Below are 26,218 nucleotides of genomic sequence, written 5' to 3' on the forward strand. Positions count from 1 at the left end.
CACTCACTAAACAGCTTCAACCACAACAATCAATTTCAAGTGTGCTATAAAGTTTTCATTCCAGAGGTCAGCGTATGGACCATATAGTTTGTTTACTAGTCCTAGAGTATTTACAACAGCTTTCAGCCAATCATGGGCTGGTATTATCTGTTTTATAATAAATTTATAAAAAATTATAATAAATTTTATCATAAATTTGTTGGGGACGTTTCAGAAGACATCTATAGATGCTGTTTTTTACTGTGATTGTCTTCTCCAAGTTTAACCAATCAGCATCAAGCTCCACCTAGCAGTTTCTCATGTCCCCTCAGAAGTACCTACTCTGAGGTAGTTCTCGTTTATTTGCCCTGAACAAGTCCTACAGGGGCATGTGGTAAGGTATGGTAGACCCTAAGACTATCCATGAGGTTCTGCAGTGGAACATGGCCTCATAAGAACACTTTTTACAGATAACTGGATCCCTCACTGGGTTGACGACCCATCGGACACAAATCATCATTCAAAGCAGAGTATTTTTACGCTTCATATTCCTGGAGGACGACTTTACACTCATACGCTCGGTAGCCCTCAGACTAAAAGATGCCAGTATCGTAGTTCTTTTGCCCCTCTAGACTGTAGCTAGTTTTAGTGGACAGATAAAAATGACCTGAACAGTGTGATAACTGAAGAACAGAAAATTAAAGCCACGGCTGCATGTGAAAGCCTAATACTTGCATGGATACTGCTGCCACACAATGAGAGGTACAAACCTATGATTTTTATGTAGTTTTTAGACTGACCCACATCATCTGCCCAACAATGTTGAATTAGTTTGTTTAGTTTGTCATGTCAGTGGAAACTTAATGATGTGTCTTTGATCCTTGGATTGTGTGATTAGCTCTACTAAAAAAACGGGCAGTCAGAGAAGAAAGAATCCTGTCTTGCAGCACACCAAAGTATTCGATCATGTCAATGAAAACATTTTCAGACAAATTCAACACCAGGATTTTCAAATTCATATTTAAAGGCTCCCTTCACAGTGTGGCCATGGACGAGTTAATCCACGTGGATCAATAAACTCTGATGGTTAGAAGTGACGGTAAGGGCTGGATAGAAAAAAGTTTCCTGTGAAGTTTCACCATAGCTCAGCCAAGAGGAAATCAAAGGGGAGTCATTGCTATTATGGGATGGCAGAGCTGGTTGTATGTTTACAGTAAACAGACAGAGCTGTCAGTCAGGAGTCAGTATTAACTTGTAGACTAGTGAAGCTTGTAGCTGTCCTTATACGGCAGCGGTTCTTCTTCACTGACCTACAGCTCTGGTTACATCCAGATATTTCAGACAGACTTAACCGAGTCTTTTTTGGGTGTTTTTGTCTTCATCATAAGAGTAGGGACAGGCAAATAATCAACTGACATTGTTCTATAAATTAATTCTTTCCCACATGCAGTCAGTCTGCCCATCTTGGTCAAATATTACAAATAGGGATATTAAACACTTTCCATAACCCATCCTCGGCCTTATAAACAATCAATTCATTGTTGAAAAGGATGAACTACAGTGGATGTTTTTCAGATGCTAATGAACCTGCTTCTACTGAATTACGTAGGCTTAAAACCGCATTACTGCACATTATTAATCACTTTACAGAAAGAGAGAAACATTGAAAAATACAGAAAACAGAAAAAAAATCCTCATAGCTGATGTACATGATGGAGTTCACGCTAGTTAACGTTAGTAAAGCTGCTGCAAATGCAAAAACTGTATTAAGTTTATCAGTCCAGGAATTCTGTAGGAATTCCCTTTGATATCTTGTCATTTTAGTTTGGATGTTGATGGAAACATGTAATTACAGTCCCCCTGCATTTGGATGTTAGCAAAGTTAGCTACAGTTGTTCTCTGCTGACAGACACTCAGCTCCCGGCCTGTGTTATTACTTAAAATCTTGGTTTAATCCAGTGTTTCTCAAACTTTGGGGCATGTCTCCTGGGAGGGTGCGGAGGCATGACGGAGGGGGCGCGAGCGACTGGGAGGAAAAGGTCCGTCTACGTGGAATTTATTACCTGAACTACTGTCTTAACGTCGGCCTGTTTTTCGCGGTGCATAACAATACCCAAACGGCGCTGGCCGTACTTGCCGAGTCCATAATTGCGTCCATACTTGAAAAGTATGGACTCACCACGTACACAAGTCCATACTTTCCGAGTCCATACTTGCCAAGTACGAACTCGGAAAGTACGGACTTGTGTACTTGGCATGTCTGTACTTGCCAAGTCAATACTTTCCAAGGCCGTACTTGGCAAGTATGGATGCAAGTCCGTACTTGGAAATATGGACTCCTGAGAACGCATCGTTAATGTGCAGTTGGAAAACCAGGGTACTTATGACGTTACCACCTCAGCTCATCTACTCTGATTATTTTTACCAGGGGTGTCAAACATACGGCCTGTGGGCCAAAACCGGCCCTCCAGATGGTCCATTTCGGCCTGCGAGATGACTTCACAAAGTGTAAAAATTACAGAGAAGACATTAACTGTAAATTGTAAATTTATAAAACTGTAAATTTTAAATAATTTGTAGACATCGATGAGTTGTTTCATCATGAAGTAAAATATTGGATTGTTCAGTTCCAGACAGCTGTGACTGAATGTTTTGTGCCTTTGCAGATAAACTGATCTGTCAGCTGTAATGCACATGTGTAAATTATAAACTGAGGCATAAGTTTGTTGAAAGGGAATTTATTTTTCTTAAATTTCAGGTTGTTCATAATATTTTTTTAAAAAGATAGTTCATTGAATGTGCTCATATTCAGAATGTATTTTTTTAGTACCAAGCATCTGCATGATTCTGAGCATAAGTCAAGGAGATAAATAAGACAACTATCATACCACCTTTAGAGAATGTCACTCAGTGCTTAGTCAGAGTGGGCAGAGTGGGGTTTAGTTAAGATTTGTGCAAATCCTTTAACATTTTGGTTCTCAGAGCGATGACATTACTGAAGTGTCTGTTTCAGCGACTGAACCTATAAACTAGTGGTTACGCGGTAGTGCCCATTCAGACTCTGCCATCATGTGATTACTCAGCTAACGGAGCAGCCTGAGCAGCCTGAGGCCTCATGGGAAGGAACACAGCGTCTTCATTCAGGTCGAAGCTGGCTGTTCCATGTGAGCGCTCTGCAGGCAGCAACACAACAATCTGACATCCTGTCTCCACGTCCAGCAAACAGCTCCCTGGTCAAAATGCTAAATGTACAGAGCGACACAAAAACTGTTTTGGGATTCCTGTAGGACCATGATATGTATTTCAGATAAGGCTTTAGAAAAGACCAGTGATCCGGTTAATTCAGTGTCCCAATGTTCTCTGGAAAGCACACGAACAGCCCAAGGAAACGAAATGTCTCCAGTGCAAAGCCGTAATGCAGGGTACAGCTGAAACTATTAGTCAGTACGGTTATCGTTTCAGTATCAACAATCATAGTGCAAAATATTCAGAGAGCAGTAATGGCCTAATCTACAAATCTGATGAAAATCCCTGTGCTTTTTCATTTCACAACATATTCGTATAAAAAATTTCTTTTGTTGCTTTTCTTTGAACAACAAACTTTGGTGAACAGACGTGTAGTTCATTTCATCTGGAGAAACGGAAGAGTGAAAACGGTGCAAAATGGATGATCTTAATAGTTTTTGAAAGGCTGCTATTTTGGCCAGTGTCTACTTAAATATTGTGGCAATGTATCCTTTAACTCTAATTATGGGTCTCTTTTCAACATAGGGAACTGTTGTATAGCAGGAGGCAAAAAGTTGTGTTTCTTTCCATTTAGAACAAAAATATTTTCAACATCACCACAAACATTGGCCTAATGTAGACGGTTCTTTTCCAAATCAACGACTAAGTCTAAAAGGTAGAGGTAAAAGGCTAACCTGCGACCACACCTGGTGCTATGGTCGGCTTCACTTAGTCATGTCTACATCATGGAGTTCACAGTGCCCTGGGAGAGCTCAGTAGAGGAGGCCTATAAGTGCAAGAAGCTGAGGTATACGGAGCTTTTTGCCGATGCCAAACAGCAAGGCTGGAAGGTGAGGGTCCAACCAGTCAAAGTAGACTGCAGAGGGTTCATAGCCACCTGGACATCCAGGTTTCTTCAGGAGATGGGAGTATGCAGGAAGACCACCGGCAGGCGATCAAGAACCTCTCCAGGGAAGTCAGTGGCTGTGGATGAAGAGAAAGGACTCCACCTGGGCCTTCAGGTGAGTAAATGGCATCTAGGGGGTGAACCTGCTGAACCCTCCGGAGGTGTCATGGGTCAATCAGTGAAACACTGATGAAGGAAGACGCCCACTTGATAACCCAGAGGATGTCCTCATCCACTGGACCATCAACAGAGTCTGAGGTGTCTCATGTGTGCAAGAAGGGATATCAACACGTAGTCCTACACAACAGATCTACATATACGTATAACTCTTAATACAAGTTATAAATCAGCTACAGATATCCACCGTTCAGACTGCAGATATGTCCCATGAATTGTACAGATCTGCAATGAGATGCCCCATATAAATAAATGGTAAAAGTGGCAAAATTTGTCCTGAGGAGAAATTCAGTAGAAATGCTCATTTCAACAATGAAATCCATAACTTTCAGAGTTCCAATGACAACACAATTGATCGGACAATCCTACAGCAGTATTTTTTATGTTGTCAGTAGCTGGGTTTCCATTACAGTTTTTCACAAAATAAAAGCGATATTTCTAAATTTTCGACAAAGTATATTTGCGCTTTGAACGTGTTTCCATTGAAGGTTGTTCTGGGCAGAAGCATCGTAACTCTCATAAAATATCATCGCGCGATATTTCACTGCAGGAAGATGGACGCCCAAAACCTGTTTCTATCTCCTTCTAACACTCTGCATTCCTCTGCTGTTTGCCGTCTAGTATGGCAGTGATGTTTTTCTCAAGAATTATGGCAAGAAAAGTCTCGGTCTCCTCTTCTGTCCACACGCACCGCGCCATGTTTACTCCGAGAGAACTGGTCATGTGACCAGGTACGTCACGTCCAGTGACGTATAATTGCGGAAAAAGTGTTTCCATTGCGCTTTTGCGATATTTTTCAATATCGAAACGTCTGAAAAACCACCTCATGAGAGCGTAAAAACTTTTTAGCAATATTTTAGTCCTTTTCGAAATTCAGGTGTTTCCATTACCAGTTTTTTATGGCACTATTTACATTTTGCGCATATCTAAGGGTAATGAAATGCAGCTAATGATTTTTCATAAAAAAGTGATGATGTCATTTTCTGCCTGGTTCACAGGTGACCTAGAAGAGCTACAAACAAACTGGAAATTTACCCTTTCCATTCATTAATAAGACCAGGACGGCAGAGAACACTGGTCAACAGTGGAGAAAACTCTGATAGCTGAAAAAGGACAAGGGGGACTAATTCAGCCATTCTCCTGGTGTTCAGGCATTCAGTGTGGACGGAAATATTGAGCCAGGATAAGCCTAAAAGCCCCCTGCCCGTTAAGCAGCAGCTGAAAATAAACTGGAAAAAAACGAGTGGATTATCTGATCATGCTTGTGTTCTGGTTTTCTTGCCTGCAGCAGCGATGCCTCTGAGTTACTTGCCTTATCAGTTAACCGGTACATGAGCTGTGAATCGGCATTTTCTGATGCTTATCAAAGGAGTTGAGACGGTCGCTGAATTCCTGCATGCTCATTTTAAACTGCGTGACTTCCTCTATCCTCTGCGGTCTAGTCATCCTCTTCCACTAGCCACTGTGTCATCACATTCATAGGCAGAGACCATGGATCTAGTCTCAGTTCTTCTCCAATGTTTGTATATGCTGCTGAAAGTCCTTTCTAGTTCTCAGACACTTCAACAGTCTGGTCTGGCTGCATTCAAAACAGAGAAGCATACTTTCCCAGCATTGCTAGCCTACTAGCCTGGGGACATGTTTGCTAGTAATTGCAGAATGATTTATGACTGCTCTTACTGTGAAAAAGCCCACAAACACTGTATCTGACAGCATCCTGTCCACATGGAAGAAGACCCAGAAACTAAACCGATCCAATAGTCTTGTAGTCGATGTTCTGTGAAAAAGCACCTGCCTAATCAGAAATTTAAAAACAGCGATCAGTCCTGAAGAATTCCCTTTTTCAGTTGGTTAGCTGTAAAAGATCCTTAAGCAACGACAGAGCAGCAAAGTACAGTTCAATCAATGACCTCAATGTGCGAGTTTAAATTCTGAAAGTGGAAGTAGTGCTGCAGCTATCGATTGTTTTAGTAATCCAGTGTTCTTTCAATTATTCTGGCAATTAATTGACTAATCGAATTCCACGATTGGTATGCGCATTGCTAGCCTAGCCATGCTACACCCATGTTTCTGACGGCACAAGGGTCTAGGGAAGCTCGACAGGGAGGGAGGCGGGCTAAAAGGTTGTCTATCAAATCCCTCTGCAGCAATTGGGTAGGTATACAACCAATCAACGCAACGAATAGGCTGACATAGTTCCGAGAGCACCGGCGGATTGTGGCTAAGTCCCATTAGCTTCCCAACCAGCGGAGCCGCGGAGCAAACTGGTATATTAAAGATTTGCCATATCCCGTCGGCATAAGTCCAAATACGTCTTTCTTCTCAATGAAACACTTAAATGCCGTCCTTTGTTTATCTTTCAAGTTGAATTTTAGCTTCAAATCTTTAAGGGCTGTGGCCAAAGCCGAGTCCAAAGATAACTGTTTATTGTGCGCCGGTTGTTTCTGTCAGAATCGTCGCGCCTCTGTCGTCACTTCGTTACGCCCGCCTTCTGACTCTACACTTCATGGTGATTGGTCCGGCCAGTTTTAGGAGAATCCAGCCTCGAGCCTTATGGAGGGTAACTAGACCCACCCTGGCAGAGAATTAAATTCGTTGCTGTGGGTTGTCTAGCGCGGCTAGGCTAGCGCATTGCAGCATCAAAAGAGGAAGTAAGAGCGCTGTGCAACAGAATAACTGTCCTGGTGGAACACGGGCAGACATCTGTGATGTACATATACAGCACAGTACAGCTGTATAGCACATACATAGTATCGTATAGGTGGTATTGTACATAAATAGTATAATAAAGGAGTATAGTACCTATATAGTGTAGTACAGCGCTATTCTACTAAAACTAAAGCCATGGGAGCCCCACGTGTATTTTGTGGTGACGTACAAATAAAATAAATCTCTTTCTATGTTCGGTCTGTAGTTTAAACTGCTGCTACTGCAGCTGATAGAACACAAATAAGAAAACTGATCAGTTTATTAGTATTGATTACAGAGAATATTCAATCAGTCATTTTAGTTGCACTTTGATTTGGTTCAAATTTAAGTGTTTTCCTTCATTTTGAGACAGTGTCAGACCTACATGACCTTCAATACAAAACCATGTTTAATATATGAATTGTGCAGCTGTCTGGTATCAACAATCAGCTGCATTGATCGGTAAAATAAATACATTAACGTACGTTTAACAGTTTTCTACTAGCATTCCTGTCGTACATCATTTCCAGGTGCAGCTTTTTATTGTGATGAATTTTCATGTTCCTCACTGTTCTCCATTAAAATAACTTGTTGACTGAAGCAGCTGAACGCCATAATGTCTGACTATGATGAACTTCCTTCGTAGTCCTCAGATCTGCTTGTCCCGTCTTCAACGCCACAGTTTTGGACCACAGACACTGAGGTGTGAACTATGAAGCCGGCTTCACATAGCCAGGCTTTATTTGTGGAAGTCAACTTGACGAAAACTAAAATCCCGGTCAGAGTTAACGGGTATTAAAAAGGTGGTTATCAACTTTCTTTGTTAACTGAAAGGGGGCATTTAACATGTCACGTGAGTCTTCTTCCACACAGAATTAAACGATCGTGTGCATCTTCTTCAGTCAACAAGTTGTTAGAATGGATAAATATAAAAACGTATGACAATAAAAAGAGCTATGACCAGAAATGATGCAAGACAGGAATTCTGGTACTTACAAAATGCACCGAGGAAGAAGTCGAAAACCTAAAGCTAACTGAAGCAGATGTCAGGAACCTTAAGGTTTGAAGTACACGTGTCCCAAAACTGTGCAGGAGTGGGGGAAGATAGAACCATCCACCTCAAGAACCTCGTACATTCCATGCCTGAAAGACTGAAAGCTGTGATCAAAGTGAAAGGAGGAATACTGGTGATTGAATAAATTGATTATATTGCATATTCACTCTTTGGACTTTGTTTTTCTGGGGAGAACAAATTTCTTGGGACACGATGTATTACATTCAGACCACTACTGATTTTCAGGCAGAGATTAATGCTTCTAGATCAGAATTTGAGAAAGTCTCCAGAATGACCAGAAGTAGACGACTGAAGGAACGAGGTTTTAAAGGAAGAAGAGCTGCTGAGAAGACATTATTGAGGCCTGCAAACATCCAAAAACACCTAACATTTACCATGAAGCACAAACACTAGATTGTAGATGACTGAAAGAAGGTTCTCTGGACGGATGAGTCCAAGTTTGAACTCTTCTGTCAGCATCGTTGTGTTTATGTCTGCAGAAAAGCTGGAGAATGATTTGATACTAGATGCATTACATCCACAGTGAAACACGGTGGAAACTCCATTATAGTATGAGGTTCCATTTGTGGAAACAGTATGGACAAATTAGTTAAAATCAATGGTATCATGAACTAGAAGGTCGACCACAATATCTTGGTGCATCATGGAACCTGATGGTTGTGGGCTCATACACCAAGAAGACAATGACCCCAAGCAGACTTCAAAGTTGAGAAGAGACTAATGGACCAAGAAAAAGGAATCTGGAATTCTGGAACTGATGGACTTTCCAAGTCAAAGTCCAGACTGGAATCAATCAGATCAATCAAGGTTCATCCAAAGCAAATCTCTAGGAAGAGCTAGGAACTATTTGGAATTAAATAACAAAAGAGACTGTTGAAAAGTCCATAAAAACAACGGCAGCAAGAATACAGCTATTATAAGGACCAAAGGAGGTCATAGAAAATATTAGGATTGTTGGTTAATACATGTGAGTACTAGGGCTGTAGCTAACGAAGCCTCGAGTAATCGTCTCAGCACGATACGTCATCAAAAGTGGAAGTGAGCGCGAAATGCAACAGAAATCACCGTCCGACCGGAGCGCGGAACACGGACGGACATCGGCGCTGCATCGTGCATATATTATGTATGCACGATGCAGCGCGGACATCCGCGATCTATCTTAAGCGCGGATGTCAGCGTTTACTATACAGCTGTATCTAAACGCTGACATCCGCGCTGCATCGTGCATACATAATATAGCGCCGATGTCCGTCCATGTTCCGCGCTCCGGTCGGACGGTGATTTCTGTTGCATTTCGCGATCACTTCCACTTTTGATGACGTATCGTGCTCAGGCGATTACTCAAGGCTTCGTTAGCTGCAGCCCTAGTGAGTACGGACTGTTTAGTTGTTCCTGTTTGTTATATGCCTAATAAATAAAAATACAACTTTAAGTTTGAAACATACTTTTTACAGATTTGTAAAATATTTGTGTTTTCTCATTTTTATGACAGCTGATCTAATAAATTTGTTTAGCACTGTACCTGCTAACACGTTAATCTTGCTTCGTAGTACAAATATATAAATAACAGCTCTGGCCAAACTTTGCTATTTCAAATACAGTAAGCAAAAGCACGAGTGGCTGTGAATCAACTAGACATATCCACCATGGTGAGAAGCATACAGCATCAAACATGTGAAACTGGACACCGCATCAAGTAATAAAATGAATAATAATCAGTCCCTCCAGGAATTCAACAATTAACGCAAATTCAACAAATCTCCTTGAATTCCTGCTATTCTGTCCCGCCTCTCATGAGTTCCACCAATCATAGCAGTCCAAACGTAAAGCACATACGTCACTGAATTCACTCTTCGTTTATAAGTGTGAAGATGCAGACATGTCCCATTCTAATGTCTCTCATTTACCAACAAAAATTACTGCTAAAGACATGAAAAACAATTCCCTGATGTTCTTCACCAAAGCGGAGCTAAACTGTTTTATACCCGCAGAATATTGTGGTGGAATACAAACGAAAACCATCGACTGACAAACACTTTTCCAGGAGAACGTCTGAAAGGAGCAGGACTACAGACCAGACAGATGGAAGCTGTTGATCCAGATCTGTTGGAGCTCTGACAGAATGAAGGGAAGTTGGATTCATTAACGGACGTGACGAGCCGTGAACGTGTGTGTGTGAATATCAGGATATTAAACTTTTTAAGCCACTGACAGATCTGTCCAAATGTGATTCATTCAATAGTAAATGATCATTTAGTGCCTTAAATCTACCAACCACTTCCTGTTAAACCAGTATCTGGCTGCTGCTAATTTCCCACCGTGGTATGCCAGTTTGTGGAAATGGTTTGGAGCATTAAAGAATTAGTTTAGGAATGAATATTGTCAATTATAATGTTGAAACATGTTCTAAAAGCTGAAAGAAATGCAACTTTTTAGCAACTGTCATTGTCAACAAATACGCCTAAAACATCGCAACTTACATCGCAATTTTTTACAAAAGTTGCTGCAAATTCAGGCATTTTAGGGACGCAATAATCTGGAAAAAAGCCCATGAAATCCTGGAGGGACTGAATAATGAACCAGTACATAAAAGCCAAACCCTAAACTAACAGTAGCTGTATAAATAACTAACATTTGCTGAGTGTATTTATGATTTCCTCAACACCAAAGAAAAAACTTTGTCCCCATCTATGTGGTGATAATCTAACCACTACTTTACCCCTGAAAACAATAAATATCCCAACAGCTGTGATGAAGGTAAGGACTCAGTAATTGTACAAGTTAAAACTATTGTGTGACACACATAAATACACACAACTCTCTTAATTTGGAGATGCTCGTACAGATCATGATGCTGTCCGACACCGCATTTACTTAAAAACACCGAGTAAAAACTCTACAAACAGCTGGGAATAAACCTCATCTTTGATGGATCAACAGCACTGGGTCAAACCTCGTCAATGACAGCCCAACGCTGACTGGAATTACACCCAAACTGAGCGAGATGACAATGTTTCCAGGCGCTGACGAAGCAATCATCAAACAACAACAAGCTGAAGGTGTTTGTGAATAAAAGCCGGCGTCTCACAGAGGATCAATGACCACCTGTTAACGATAACCCAGCCTCAGTCAATCAACAGACAGCTGCAGGTAGTGTGGAGAAATACAATACTGAAATAAAGTTGAGTTCGCTGGACTGTTAGCAGCAACCTACCTGTGCCAAACACGGTTGTGTACACGGAAAATATTACAAAACAAAACACAAACCATTATTTTTGAATCATTCAGGACAATTTTCAAGTCATTCTGAACAACTTTTGAATCATTTTGGACAAATTTTGAGTCATTTTCACCAAGTTTAATGTCACGTTGGGTCTTTTCTCGTCATTTTGGATAATTTCTGTGTCTTTAGGGTAATTTCTGAGTCACTTCGGACAAATTCCATGTCATTCTGAACAATTTTGAGTCTCTTTGGACAGTTTTCTTGTCATTCTGGACTAATTTTCCGAAATTATGGATCATTTTCAAGTCATTCTGGATGGTCAATATATAAATGTGGGACTTTCTGTATCATAGGTGACATTTCAGCGATATACAGTCATTTTTTATTAATAAGTTATTGTTTCCATAATAAATAATTATGAATTTGTAAAGACATGATGATAATGAACAAAAACATTTTTATGACTTTTAATAAAAATTTATGCAGATATATTGCATGGACTTCAAAGTCTCTCAGTTATAGATTGACCCGGACAATTTTTGAGTCGTTTTGGACAATTTTACTGTTTTTGGGATAATTTTTCAGTCATTTTGGACAATTTTTAGTCAAATTTCATGTCATTCTGGACTAATTCTTCATAATTATGGATCATTTTCAAGTCATTATGTGCAATCTATGAGTCACTTTGGATCATTTTTGTGTCTTCGGGGTAATTTTTCAGTCATTTCGAACAAATTTCATGTCATTTTGAACAATTTTTGAGTCATTTTGGACAAGTTTGAGTCATTTTCAAAAAGTTTTATGTCAGATTGGATCGTTTCCTCATCATTTTGGATAATTTTTTTGTCTTTAGGGTAATTTTCGAGTCTTTTAGGACAAATTTCATGTCATTCTGGGCTAAGTTTCTGTAATTGTTGATCATTTTCTAGTCATTTTAAATAATTTGAGTCATTTACGACAATTTTTCAGTCATTTTGGTCAATTTTCGAGTCATTCTGAACAATTTTTGAGCCATTTTGGACCATTTTTAGTCATTTTCACCAAGTTTTATGTCAGCTTGGGTCTTTTCTAATCTTTTTCAATCATTTCTGTGTCTTTGGGATAATTTTTCAGTCATTTAGGACAAATTGCATGTCATTCTGGATATTTTCAAGTCATTGTGAACGGGCTAGTGTATTACTGCGGGACTAGTCAGCTATTTAAATTGAATTTAGTGCTAACCTGGAGTACTTGCTGCCTGACATTTGTCATATTAAACCCCGGTATCTGCATTAGTAAAGCATCCCGTTATCCACTATGTTAGCATAAACACCTATTTGAGTCATCTTGCTGCTAAATAACAGCCGGTTAGTTAGCGGACAGAGCCGTTTAGCTGCTAAAACACTGTAGCAGAGCTACAGTGGGGAATTAGCTGGAAGCGGCTAGTGGCTATTCAGATGGCTAATAACAAACACACAGGACAGCTGGGCGGCTCAACAAAACGCTCCACACGGTCCGTTTCAGGACAATAACACCACACAGGACGAGTGGAAGTCGACGTGGGTTCAAACCCAGCCCAGCCCGGGTGTCAGGGCGGTTAAAGTGCCGTGTTTTCGGTGATATTTCAGCGCTCGGACACAGCGGGTCGGAGCAAGATGCCAAACGACGGACGGCGGGTATTCGACGAAGTGGTGTCATTTCATAACGTTTACAGCCCATAAGACGCACACAAACACACGACGGTGGAAGCCACGAATACCGACAACATCCCGCTGTCATCCGCCGCCCCGGTAGCAGCGCGTGAAGCTCGTAAAGTTACCTTCCGTGAAGATGCTGCTGTTGTGATTCCGCTGCTTCAACCTGCTCTCCTCCGCCGCCATCTTTCCCGACCTGCTGATGGCGACTCTGACGTCACAGAGCTCTGGGGGCCGCGTAACCCCGTCCCCCCGGCTAAACTAGCCTAGCCACTGGCGTGTCCAACATGCGGCCCTTGGGCCAAAAAGGGCCAAAAGTGGTCCTCCAGAGGGTCCAATCCAGGTCCTCAAAGTGCAAAAATTCCAGAGAAGACATTAACTGCAGATTGTAAATTAGTAAAACTAGAAATTTAAAATCATTTCTAGACCATGACAAGTTGTTTGGATCATAAAGTAAAATACTGGATTGTTCATTGTTCATTGTTCTTTTGTCGTTTTGTGTCTCATTTTTGTAAAATTTTGTCTTGTTTTTGTTTGTCCATTCTTTTGCCGCTTTGTAAGTTTTTTGTCAAATTTATTTATTTTTGTTTTGTTCTGTGTCGTTTGTCAAGTTTTTGTTGTTTTATGTTTCATTTTTGTAATATTTTGTCATGTTTTTGTTGTTTTTTGTATTATTTAACCTGACTTTTGTTGTTTTGATCATATAATAAAACTGGTCTGGTCCACTGGAGATCAAACTGGGCTGAATGTGGAACCTGAACTAGAATGAGATGGAAACCCCTGGTTTAGCCTCTGTGCTGCTAACAGTCAACTGATTAGTGCAGTAGTAAAGCATACACGGAAAATTAAAAAGATTACATTCAACATTAAAAAATAAACTTTTTCTCAAAAATTCAATATAAAGATGTGTCTTAAAAGGGTTTATCCTGTTCCAGTGACAGAAGTGTTGCACAAATATCGACTAAATACTGTTTAAGGAGGTTTTCCCTCATATAGGCACCCCAGATTCTTTCTCACAGAAAATCTACTCAGGAATTAATCTGATTGTTAAATCCTGTGAGCGTTTACAACCCGCCGTACAGTAGATACTAAACGTCATTCGTCAGGTGTTCTTTAGCCTGAAGGTTTTCTCCTGGTTTGAAGTCAGGCAACATACTGAACCAGGTCATAGTTTTACTTCTTCAAAAACACGTGTGTGCTTTGGATCATCGTGACGCCACAATATTCATCTTCTTCAAGCTTAGTCCAGGTTCCACATTCAGTCCAGTATGATCTCCGGAGGACTGGACCAGTAAATCCACAGCATGATAACTTATAAATAACCACAGCTCCTAATGGTTCCTTTGTTTTAGTGCAACACAGTTAAGGAATTATCTCTTTACAAAACATCACAAACAACCTGAAACTGATGAAGAAAAATAAGTTCAGTTTCATTTCCACATTAGAACTTCCAGATCACGGTGTTTCTACAACGACACAAAACATTTAGTTCCAGGTTCTTGTGACTGAACAATATAGTGTTTTCCTTTATGAACAAAACGACAAAAATCTGACAAAAAATGACAAAAGACGACAAAGCAAGACAAAATATTCCAAAATAGGACACAAAAATGACAAAAAATGAGACAGACGACACGAAATAAAACAAAAAAATTTGAGAACAAAGTTACAGAGCAACAAAAAATGTACAAATGACAAAATGAGACAAAAAAAACACAAACGGCACGCAAAACAACAAATAAAGTGAAACACAAAATGACAGAAATAAAACAAAACCCCAAGTGAGACAAAAGGAAACACAAAACAACAAAAACATGAGATGAGTGACAAAAGTTAGACAAAAAGCAACAAAAACGAGACAAAACGTTACAAAAATGAGACACAAAACAACAAAAGAACAAAGAACAATCTAGTATTTTACTTTCTGATCCAAACAACCTGTCATGGTCTAGAAATGATTTTAAATTTATAGTTTTACTAATTTACAATCTGCAGTTAATGTCTTCTCTGTAATTTTTACACTTTGGGGGCCGGATTGGACCCTCTGGAGGACCACTTTTGGACCACGGGCCTCATGGTGGACACCCCTGGTTCAGAGGATTAAGTGTTGTTAAAAGTTCTGCAGTTCTTTCAGACTTGAGGCTGTAAAATCCAAACCAGAACTAATTCAATCTGAATATCCGACGTTGTGTTTGAAACCTTCTGACTTCCATAGAAAATGGATTCGAGCATCAGCTGATCGCCTCCTGACTCTGTCTAAACATCAGGAATAAATGTCCTGTTTCTGTGAATGAATCCGTCCTCATTCAGATTTTATCCTGTTTTCTTGAACCACAAGAAGAAACTGTTGTCTCAGAAAGGCTGTGGGTGAGACTGAAGACTGTTTCACTGGTTGTTCTGATTACAGTCTGTCTTCACACCTGGAAGTGTCTGGATGTTACCTGAAGACGGTGCGGTCAGACTGGCTCATCGCTGTTTTCATCCTGCTTTTAGTAGAACAGAGCAGACGACATGAGCTCATTCACCAGCCAATCAGCAGATCTGGAATCATTTAGTCTGAATTATTGATGGAACTGAACCAGCTGGAGGTCACACATTACATTTAGTTCTAACAGATCAGAAAAGGTGACAACTTATGAACTAATCAGCCGGGCAACAGCGTTAGGACAGATGAAGGTTTAAGTATCCAAACCAGAGGTGTCCAACATGAGGCCCGTGGTCCAAAAGTGGTCCTCCAGAGGGTCCAATCCGGCCCTCAAAGTGTAAAAATTACAGAGAAGACATTAACTGCAGATTGTAAATTAGTGAAACTATAAATTTAAAATTATTTCTAGACCATGACAAGTTGTTTGGATCAGAAAGTAAAATACTGGATTGTTCTTTGTTCTTTTGTCGTTTTTGTCTCATTTTTGTCGCTTGTCCATCTTTTTGTCGCTTTGTAACTTATTTGTCTAACTTTTTGTCTCTTTGTTTATTTCATTTGTCTCATTTTTTATCGTTTTGTGTCTCGTTCTCGCAACATTTTGTCTTGTTTTTGTTGTTTTTTGTGTTATTTTTGTCTGACTTTCATCTCATGTTTTGTCATTTTGTTTCTGGTTTTGTCGTTTTGTGTTTTCTTTTTGTCTCGTTTTTGTCGTTTGTCCATTTTTTTTGTCGCTTTGTAACTTTTTTGCCCAATTTTTTTCTTTCCTGTTTCCTGTCATTTGTCAAATTTTTGATTGTTTTGTGTCTCATTTTGTAATATTTTGGGTTTTTATTTTGCTCTTTTTTGTCTGACCTTCGTCTCATGTTTTTGTCGTTTTGTGTTTCCTTTTCGTCTCTCTTGTGGTTTTTGTCTCATTTTTGTCATTTGTCCAGTTTTTGTTGCTTTGTACCTTTTTGTCTATTTTTTTGTCTCTTTGTTTTGTTTCGTGTCATTTGTCTAATTTTTTTGGCAGTTTTGTGTCTCATTTTTGGAATATTTTATCTTGTTTTTATTGTTTTTTGTCTTTTTGTCTGACTTTCTTCTCATGTTTTTGTCGTTTTGTGTTTCCTTTCATCTCACTTGTCATGTTTGTCTCATTTTTGTCATTTTTTGTTTGGCTTTATTTATTGTGTTGCATGCCATTTTGTGTTTTTTTTTGTCTTGTATTGTTGTTTATCCACTTTTTTCCTGTTTTGTAACTTGTCTGTCTAAGTTCGGCTCTGTCGGCATTAGTTTTAGCCTAATTTTTTTAGCCTAACCTGGTAAATATAAATGATTTGTCTCTTGATAAACAATTTTGTATTCAATGTTTTTTATCAGAAGCCTCATAGTTGCCTCATTTTGGAAAAAAAAGATGAGAGTGGGGCTTTTTATTATTTTTAAGATGTAAGAGTATGACAATTTTTAAAATTTTTGTTTTAATTTTTAATTTTATTTTTTTACTATTATTGGCATTTACACGGCCCTCAAAGCTGTCAAACATGTGACTCCTGCAGCAGAACACAGTGAAGTTTAATTGTCCATGTTGTGGTGAAAGTGGTCAAAGAATGACAGAAAATCATGACGGTAATACAGCAGAACTTTATGATGATCAATAATCTAACATTTCTGTACAAAACAATCATTCCTAATACCAAATAAATATCAGTAGTTTGAATAAGTCACAGCTCAAACAACCACTGATGAAAAAACATTTATCCTCAAAATGCAAATATGGCTTTTAATAATTCTGTGCTTTATGTCCATAGAAACTTTAATGATGTTTTCTCAATTATCCAGCATTTAACCCCATTTTCTTTAAAAGACACTCAGAAAAAAGACACCAAAATGAAGTTTCAAGCAACAAACACTGACCTGAATAAACGTGTTTTTTGTCTCTTTTCTTTTTCTTTCCCTTTGTCTTTTAATAATGACTTTAAAATATTAAAAAATGAAGTTAAAATCAATAAATCACAGGAATCCAGGGTAGTACATTTAAAAAAATACATTAAATAAAACCAAAAGAACCTAAACAAATAAAACACTAAAAAATCGATTAAAGCATTATAGAAATGTTTCTTCCTGTCTTTTAGTTTGTAATTCTCCCTCCCTGAGTTTTGTTCTACAGCAAATACACCTCAGTCTCTGTTTCATTCTGGCTATTTCTGTAGTCACAGTTGACTTATTGTTGTTTATCTTCAGCTGTGAAAGATGGAGGACAGAGCTACTCCATTTATTTGATTTAATGAAGCTGTTTCTTTGGAATAAAACTAGTCGACAGCGTAGAGAAGACAGAGGCTAACTGTAAGGTTACTTCCATGAAGAAGACCAACAGGAAACAGAGGAGTAACGACTACATTTTACAGGAAATTATAGGAAAACAAATGGTGTTAACAGCCGAGCTCATATTGTGTAATTAAAGGGTCAAAAGAGGAAAACAAGCACATGTCCACTGGACCCAGCCATAAAGTAGACTGGACTTCTACTTTACGCTAATCCGATGCGATGGCTGAGATCCCACGCATCGCGAAACCTTTGTGTAAACAAGCCGTTGGTGAACTAAAACCAGGACAGATTCAGCTGATTATTTCTCACCTCAGATGCTTTCAGAAAAAAACTTCGCTGAACTATTTTCGAAATAAAAGCGAAAGTTTGCCGCCAGACTGGAGCTGAACGCGCGGTCATGTGACCTCTAGTGGTCCGTTAGCGACCGACCACAATACGGACGATTTTCAGACGTGACGTGTTTACATGCGGTAAAAACACACCTAGTAGACACACAGCCTCAGAATTTCATGGTGAATATTCAGCTATTAGCAAACACTAAGGAGAAAATCTAATATGGCAGAAAGATCCATCCAAACCACAGAGATTTAATACGAGGCGTCCGGCTTCACGTCATCACTTGAAATGAGGAAAATGCAATAAATGGGTCTACATTTATGTACATTTGTTCCAGTCATGTTTGTCAGGCACTAGAAGCCATCAGTCCACTGTGAAACATCAAACAAGAAGTTAGTAGAACTGCTAGTCCACGTTACAAACCAGCCTCTTAGTCAACCCTCTGTGTCTGGGTGAACTTCAACCCCCGTGTCGTCCTGCACGTCAAAACTGACCCGTTTTAAAGTTTGAAGATCTCTGAACATTTTTTGGTGGAAAAAAGAAACGTAAAAAATATTTCTTAAGAACATTCACAAAAAATCCACAAAAACCAGCAAAATTCACTGGATTTTGGCGGATTTTTATGAGAATGTTCCTAAAGAAAATATCAGAAGTTTTACTGATATTTATGTAATCACTCCAGATATTTTTAGATTTTTTTGGAAGATTTTTATTCCTTTTATTGAAAACATTTACAAGAATTTTCTTGCCAAATTTGGGGGATTTAAAAAAAAAAAAACTTCCAAGGGAAACTTTTAAGGATTTTTAAAAATTTTCTTCCTGAAGGTTTTGCAAATTTTCAAAAAAAGGGGAAATGTTTGCTGAATTTTTGGATTTTTTTTCAGACAAGGAAACAATATTTTTTGGTTCCAGTGAATGAGGACAACAAGAGGGTTAAATAATACATAATTCATTTAATGACAACTAGGAATTTGTTCTGTTTTGCAGTTTATTGCTCTGATAAATGGGGATTTTTTTTAAAGATTTCAAACCCACAGCTGATTTGTGGATTCAGACTATTATCCTAATGTAAATATGTGTTTCATTCAGACGTCTTCAGAGCTTACAGCCATGAGTGGATTTTACTGGAGTGAATGAATGATTGAATGAATGAATGGATGAATGGATGAATGAATGGATGAATGAATGAATGAATGAATGAATGAATGAATGAATGAATGGATGGATGGATGGATGGATGGATGGATGGATGGATGAATTAATTAATTAATTAATTAATTGATGAATGGATGGATGGATGAATGAATGAATGAATGAATGAATGAATGGATGAACTGCTGTCCACTGAGTTTGTGAAGAAAAAAAACTAACATACTAAAAACTTTCAACTTATCAGCATAAGTAGTCGATGGCAAAGACCACAGATTATGTCACATTTCCTCTTAAATGACAGAATAAAACCATGGTTGTTATCTTCTTTTTTCAGTATTTTTAAATATTCATGTATGTAACTATTCCTGTTCTCCACATTGAAGCACCAGGGCTGATTAGTTTGTATTTTATCTAGTGTAGGGTCAGTAGTTTGTGCTGTTCTTCTTCAAACTGCCTCATTGTGTGAATGTACAAATCATCCGTTCAGATTCGTTCTCCTCATAGGAAAAACGGAAATCTTCTGTGCATCTAGTCCTCTTTCCGTCATGAACAAACTCTTGTCCTGGAGGAGCCGCTGGTGTCACAGATGGGAGGAGGTGGAGAAGCAGAGTTTCAGAGTGAAGGGGTTGGAGATGTCTGCAGGTCAGAGAGAAGAGCTTTACCTTCACATACTGAGATAAAACAGTCCTGAGAGGCAGAGTGAAGACGGTCTGTCAAACAGCAAACATACAACTTTGTCCGTTAACTCCAATCTGGAGCTTCCTCTCAGTTTGAAAAGTTCCTGTTTCTGTTGCTTTAGAACCTATTAGAATGCAAGGAATCATTATTATACTTTCTACGCATATGTAACTCATCAGGACGCACAAATAAGCCTCTTGCACCAATACCCAATAGTCAACAGGAAGTCGGCCATTTTGAATTCTAATTCATATTTTGGACAATTTTGTGTCATTTCTGGCCATTTTTTCAAAGCTATAAACTCAAACAGGCTATATGAGAGAGCTCATATTTGGTCAGGACGTACACAAGGCATGGGTGATCAATAATTATCAAAATGCTCCGCAAAAGTCCAAGGGAGTGGAAATGGAGACCAGGAAACAGGAAGTGATGTATAACTATCCTGTACATGCTCCAATCTGTCTCAAACTTTACATTTGTGATCAGAGTCTGGCCCTAATCACATCCATAGGTCAATATACACTCTCAGTTGCAGCGCCACCAGGTGGACATGCGTGGGACAGCCGAGCCGCGAGGATGCAAGGACCCGACCAACGCTGCTAGCTGCTTTAATTAGGGTCCGAACACCACCACGTCTTGGAATGCAAGGAATTATTATTATTTATGTTCTTTTTTTCTGTCTTTTTCCTTATTCTTTGTGAAACCTGACATCTAAAGGTGATCACAGCTGCTGTCTGTCTGCTTTTGGCTGCTCTCACCTGAGACAGAACACTGTCAAAACAAGGAAATTCAACAAGTTCCTGTATGCTAACTTTGGGTGATGAATCATCCTTCTGGTTATCAGGCTTGTTTAAACCATTTTCATTCAGTCTTCTGATGATTTCTTAAAGCTTGAGCAGTCTAGAAACAGCCTGATATTGTGTGATGATTCAGTTTGAAGCAATTTCTGACATTTTTTTTGCTCATGCTAACTGAACAGCAGCCTAAACCTCGACCTTATCGTGTTGTTTCTAATCTTTTTGCTTCATTTTAACGGGAATCTTGTATTAACTGTTGATTTTGATTGCATGATTGAATGTTTTCTATCTTATTTTTTAGATTTTCATGTGTTTGTTTGTAAAGATGTGAAGATTCTGGCCTGTAAAAAGCTCTGTTTGATCAGAGAGGACTTACTGGGTATCCTGATCTGGTGGTGGTTGAGGACCGTCAGAGCCTCTATAGCTTCAGTTTTACTGTCAAACTCCAGCAGACCAGACAGAGTCTTTGAGTTGGCTGACATGAGCAGAAGAAGGAAGGATATGATGAAGAAGAAGACAAAAGAACTGAATTCGAAGATGTATGCTAACCATGAAAACCAGCTTCTGGTCTGCTGTGTGATTGTCTGAACTCACGTTTGGCATCGAAAACCTTGAACTTGGTGAAGACGGGAACGTTGTGCTCGGTACAGAGCTGTAGATGAGAAAGAGAAGACAAAATTAAACTACGTTCTAGTCAGTCCAGGTGTACCACAGGGTTCTACACCTGGCCCCATCTCCTTCTCCAGTTATACCTCTCTCTAAAGCACACGTGGAGTCTAATATGTGTCCGTTAATAAATGAACCTCACCGTGTGCAGCTGCTGCTGGCTGAGGCTGGGGGGGGCGTTGTAGAAGTGCAGGACGGCAGCAGGAGGCTGGATGATGTTCCTGCTGTTCTGGGCGCTGCTGAAGCGGTTGTTTCTGGTCAGGCTGAAGTCCTGGTAGCTGCTGCTGCCGTCGGCCAGCTCAAACATCTGGCTGGGAATCACCGCCTGCTGCTTGGACACACTGAGGGACGAATGGCAGGAAAACAAACGTGATGCTCGTGTTTGTACAGCAGGCAAAACCAGCACTTCTAAATTCTACTTTTTGATTCTCTGTGGTTCATAATGACCACAAATAAACTGCATTACTCAGGGAGCATCTCTGCTGAGGAATAATCTAGTAAACAAGAGGAAATATCCAGGGATTGTGCCGACAGGTGAGCAAATTATTCTGGGCGATTACAAAAATTAGTTAACCTTGAAAGGTATATATAAAAATATCAAAGACAGTTCATAAAGATTAAATATAATACAGGAGAAAGATTTAAAAAAACAACAAAATCAAGAGAAAATGTTACAAAAATGAGACACAAAAGAACAAAGAACAATCCAGTATTTTACTTTCTGATCCAAACAACTTTTCATGGTCTAGAAATGATTCTAAATTTATAGTTTTACTAATTTACAATCTGCAGTTAATGTCTTCTCTGTAATTTTTACACTTTGAGGACCGGATTGGACCCTCTGGAGAACCACTTTTGGACCACGGGCCTCATGGTGGACAGTCCTGGTCTAAACCAACACCATGGACCACGAGTGTGCTACTTTCTGAACCGAGCTCTGACAGACTTACTTCAGACTTATCACAGTGGTGGCAGCTCAGATTTACAACCAATCAGAGGCCACGATGCTCTGCTGCTCTTTCCATGTTCATTTAAATTACAGAAGAAAGTTAAGACTGTTCACTGTATGTTTGTGTGTAACCTCTGTTCCAAATAAAGAGCAGAAGGGAACATTCTGAGTCTAACTGATGCCCCCTGGTGGCCACAACCCTGTTAACCGCGGGAAAATGATTCAAAGAAAAGAGTGAAACCATGACCTGGCTTAAATCCAAAAGAACAACTTTGGGGTATTTTTAAAGAAAAGTTAGAGTAACAAAACTTCCAGCAAAGAGCAGCTGGAAAACAATAATCTGCAGAAATGTGGTGTTCTCCATGTCACGAAAGACTGAATAACCAAAAATATCTCAACGATGAAAGGTGAACTGACTTTAGCTGCATCCATTTCCTGAATACAGAACAGATATTACTCATTTACGTCACTTCTACATTTATATATTGTTAATGTTTACATACCATTCCACTGAAAAGGTTCTGTTTAGTATATATTGTTTGTTTGTTCCTCATTCTTACAGCGACAGATGGAGTAAACAGTTCAGGAGGAGGACTGTGGTGGGAGCAGTGGGGTGTATGGTCACAGCATATGGCTTAAACAGGGAGGTCAGAGCTGTGCACTGTACACTGCAGCTACACAATCAGTCATCTGTTCCTCCAACAACTGATTCTTTAAATAGATAAAGTCCCCGAGAGTATTTTATTTACTGCACAAATTCAGATTTTAATAGGATACTTAATGGTTTCCTGATCCTGGCTGAAGCATCAGCATTTAACCCTCCTGTTGTCCTCATTCACAGACACAAGAAAATGTAGTTTCCTTGTCTGAAAAAAATCCAAAAATTCTGCAAAAAAATTCCCCAAATTTCTGAAAATTTGTAAAACCTTCAAGAAGAAAATTCAAATAATTCCTTAAAAGTTTCCCTTAAAAAATTATTTAAAAAAAATCCCCAAATTTGGCAAGAGAAATCTTGTATATGTTTACAAAAATGAGTAAAAATCATCAAAAAAATCCACCAGCACACCTCAAAGAGCAGTGTTCTCTGCCGCTATTATTATACAATATAGCCATTTTAATGAGAAGCTCGGACGCTGTTGTATGTATTGAATGATATTTTATTCCAACAGTGGTCAAAAAAATAAAAGAAATCACATTTATTACAGCCCCGGAGGTAGGGAGTGGATAAAACCTGTTGAAAGAGTGCCCGCCCGTATGCGACGCTCCTCAGAAAAACAGCGAACGCACCCGTATACAAACAGGGATAATGTGATCGGTCAAAGCTCGCCGGCCTTCTATTGGTTGACAGCGTTGATACACAAAAAATCTGAGAGCAGAGCAGAGATCCGTGAGCAGAAGCTCCGTGAGAGCAAGAGGAAGAGTTTGAGTTTGAGCACAGGAAATCTGTGCGAGCAGCATCGTAGCCGAGTGAAAGGACACAGTTTGAGCACGCAGAGCAAATTTGAGCGCGAGAGCAGAGTTCTGAGAGACAATATCACAAAATCTGAGAATGAAATCGATAAATGCTGCCCTCAAATCAATTTAAAACGCTCTTGAATTATGATAGGAAATTTATTCCATAATGGGATGACCCATATCGTTTGAGCATCACTAAGAGGGTTTCAAGTTTTAATACAGCAGGAAATCTTGTCTTAGACCAAAGTACCAGACTCCATCTAGTCCCGTCCTCAACCTCTAAACGTCGTCCTGAAGCCAGAGGACGTCAGCACTCACCAGACGTTGACTTTCTTGCCGAACACCTTAACGCTGTTGAGGTGAGTCACGGCTCGGTCCACAGCATATTCATCCCCCATCTCCACCAATGCCGTCCCAGGAACGCTCTTCATGAACTTCACCTGCGACACAACCGACAACCCACAGCACAGTTCAGTTCAACTTTATTCACATAGCGCCAATCACAGGTCAGACTGTCTGAAGACGCTTCACAGAACCCGTATGCCTGATACCTAAACCTCAAACACCTCATGACTGAGTAAATTCAGAATATAATACTGTGGATGACTGGACAGCAATGACTAGAAGTAGCAACAGATGATTGTACTGTTTATATGCAGGGTGATTTGTCCTGGAAAATTCACAATACAGGGAGATCCTGGATGGAGATGCATGTTAAACTGTGGAGCTTATAGAGGGAACTGGAAGTGAGCCACGAAACTAAACTTAGATGTTTCCTGTACAAGTCATCTCTGTAAAGGCCATGATTCCTGAATTTACAGTTTTGATGAGGTGGAAATAAGAATGCCAATACAGGAGGTTCTTGGTGTACGAAGTCCTCGACTTATGGCGCTTCATTGTTACGTTACATGACGACTAGAATGAATACTGTATGATCAGTCATCACGTGGCGTATAAGACGCTTTGTTTACAGGGGATTATGCTACATTCCACCTTCATTATGGCTCCAAGCATAAGTCAGACTTACGGTTTACATTTTCATCAGTATTTTCCTACCGAGTTGTGTTCCAGTGTGAGCTAATGACTGTTTGTCGTTACTGTAGTTGTACTAATATGTAAACTGATCGATATCGTGATGCACCTAACGACTTTCTGTGCATTTTCACCGGGGTTCCGATTTGAGGCTAAAATTGACTTCCGTCACACCATAGGAACGGAGCTCTGACATAAGTGGAGGACCTCCTCCTCCATTCTGTTCTTATAGCTGTTGAGGTGTTTGTGACTGAATTTGGTGGTGCTTTTTGGTGTTCTTTCTTTAGATTTAAATACAGCTAACTGCCTAATTGTTGCTACATTTGAGCATTTTTTGTTCTTGTTATAAACCACAACCTGACACCGTCCATCCATCCATCCATCCATCCATCCATCCATCCATCCATCCTCTATTTACCGCTTTATCCTCACTAGGGTCATGGGGGGTGATGGAGTCTATCCCAGCTGACTCGGGTGAAGGCAGGGGACACCCTGGACAGGTCACCAGTCTGAATCTGACACCATGTAAGCCTAAATGTGCTCTCTACTGCTGAGTTAAAGGATTCATTAGTGTTTAATTAGCGTCAATTCATATGTTTGTTAGCACAGAAAGGATTCTTCACGTCTACTTAGAGTCCAGCTTGTTGTGCCGCCATGTTTCTACAGAAGCCCAGAGCAGACAAACCAAACCCTGGCTCAGAGAGGAGCTTTCACACTGAAGTAAGAGTCAAGGTAGGTTCTAATACACACTTGGATGAGAGTGAATTGCAGCTGGTTCAAAACTGCAAGATGCCCCTAAATCTTGCACATGTTCCCGTTAAAAGACAAGTCAGTGAAGATGAGTTAACTGCATCTGAAAGTTGAGTTCTGAGGGAAAGTCACCAACATGAGTAAACTGCTGAAGGTAGAATCTGAATATACAGTTTCTGTTGTCGTGCTGTCCAGACTTACATTGTTTACTGATGTCACAATTGTGTACTAAGATACTAAAGTCAAGCTTGATGAGAAATGATGGCCTGACCCCATCTCCTCCGACAGGTAGAGGACACCACACACACCTTCTCCACGTTGCCGTAGAGACAGAAGAGGTTGAATATGCGACTGCAGTTCATCTTGGTGGGATGGAGGCCGCTCACCATGGCGACCGAGCTGGAGACGGAGCGACTCAGGAAGGAGGAGGAGGATGAAGAGGCGGAGGAGCAGGAGGAAGAGGAGGTCTTATGGAGGAGCAGCGGGTAAGAAATCAAGTCCTTCACCTCCTCACAGCTCCTCCTGTACCTGCTGTTCCCAGGTAGAGGCAGCAGGGGGCAGTGTGGGCCTGCAGAGACACAGAGAAGGTTTGAAAGTCTATAGGACTAAACCAGGGGTGTCCAACATGAGGCCCGTGGTCCAAAAGTGATCCTCCAGAGGGTCCAATCCGGCCCTCAAAGAGTAAAAAGTAGAGAGAAGACATTAACTGCAGGTTGTAAATTAGTAA

General features: G+C 39.9%; 2 protein-coding genes across 3 annotated transcripts in view; both read right to left on the reverse strand.

Moving 5' to 3' along the window:
• The window catches only part of LOC110961295 (atlastin-2-like), a 36,155-nt gene extending 22,942 nt beyond the window's left edge, over nucleotides 1–13,213 (reverse strand). For both annotated transcript variants that reach the window (XM_022208853.2, XM_022208852.2), the window contains exon 1: nucleotides 13,073–13,213. In XM_022208853.2, coding sequence (XP_022064545.2) covers nucleotides 13,073–13,133 — 61 coding nt within the window. In that variant the 5' untranslated portion in view covers nucleotides 13,134–13,213. The remainder of the gene's footprint in view (nucleotides 1–13,072) is intronic.
• A 3,759-nt stretch (nucleotides 13,214–16,972) lies between these two features.
• Nucleotides 16,973–26,218, reverse strand: part of LOC110961296 (heterogeneous nuclear ribonucleoprotein L-like) — a gene marked incomplete at its 5' end in the record, with an annotated part of 34,473 nt that continues 25,227 nt past the window's right edge. Inside the window, 6 exons of the mRNA XM_022208854.2 lie at nucleotides 16,973–19,800; nucleotides 21,016–21,114; nucleotides 21,234–21,291; nucleotides 21,448–21,646; nucleotides 24,028–24,149; nucleotides 25,800–26,059. Of these exons, the coding sequence (XP_022064546.2) occupies nucleotides 19,745–19,800; nucleotides 21,016–21,114; nucleotides 21,234–21,291; nucleotides 21,448–21,646; nucleotides 24,028–24,149; nucleotides 25,800–26,059 (794 nt within the window). The remainder of the gene's footprint in view (nucleotides 19,801–21,015; nucleotides 21,115–21,233; nucleotides 21,292–21,447; nucleotides 21,647–24,027; nucleotides 24,150–25,799; nucleotides 26,060–26,218) is intronic.

This window comes from Acanthochromis polyacanthus, chromosome 3 (genome assembly GCF_021347895.1).
Source record: "Acanthochromis polyacanthus isolate Apoly-LR-REF ecotype Palm Island chromosome 3, KAUST_Apoly_ChrSc, whole genome shotgun sequence".
NCBI classification, from domain to species: domain Eukaryota; kingdom Metazoa; phylum Chordata; class Actinopteri; family Pomacentridae; genus Acanthochromis; species Acanthochromis polyacanthus.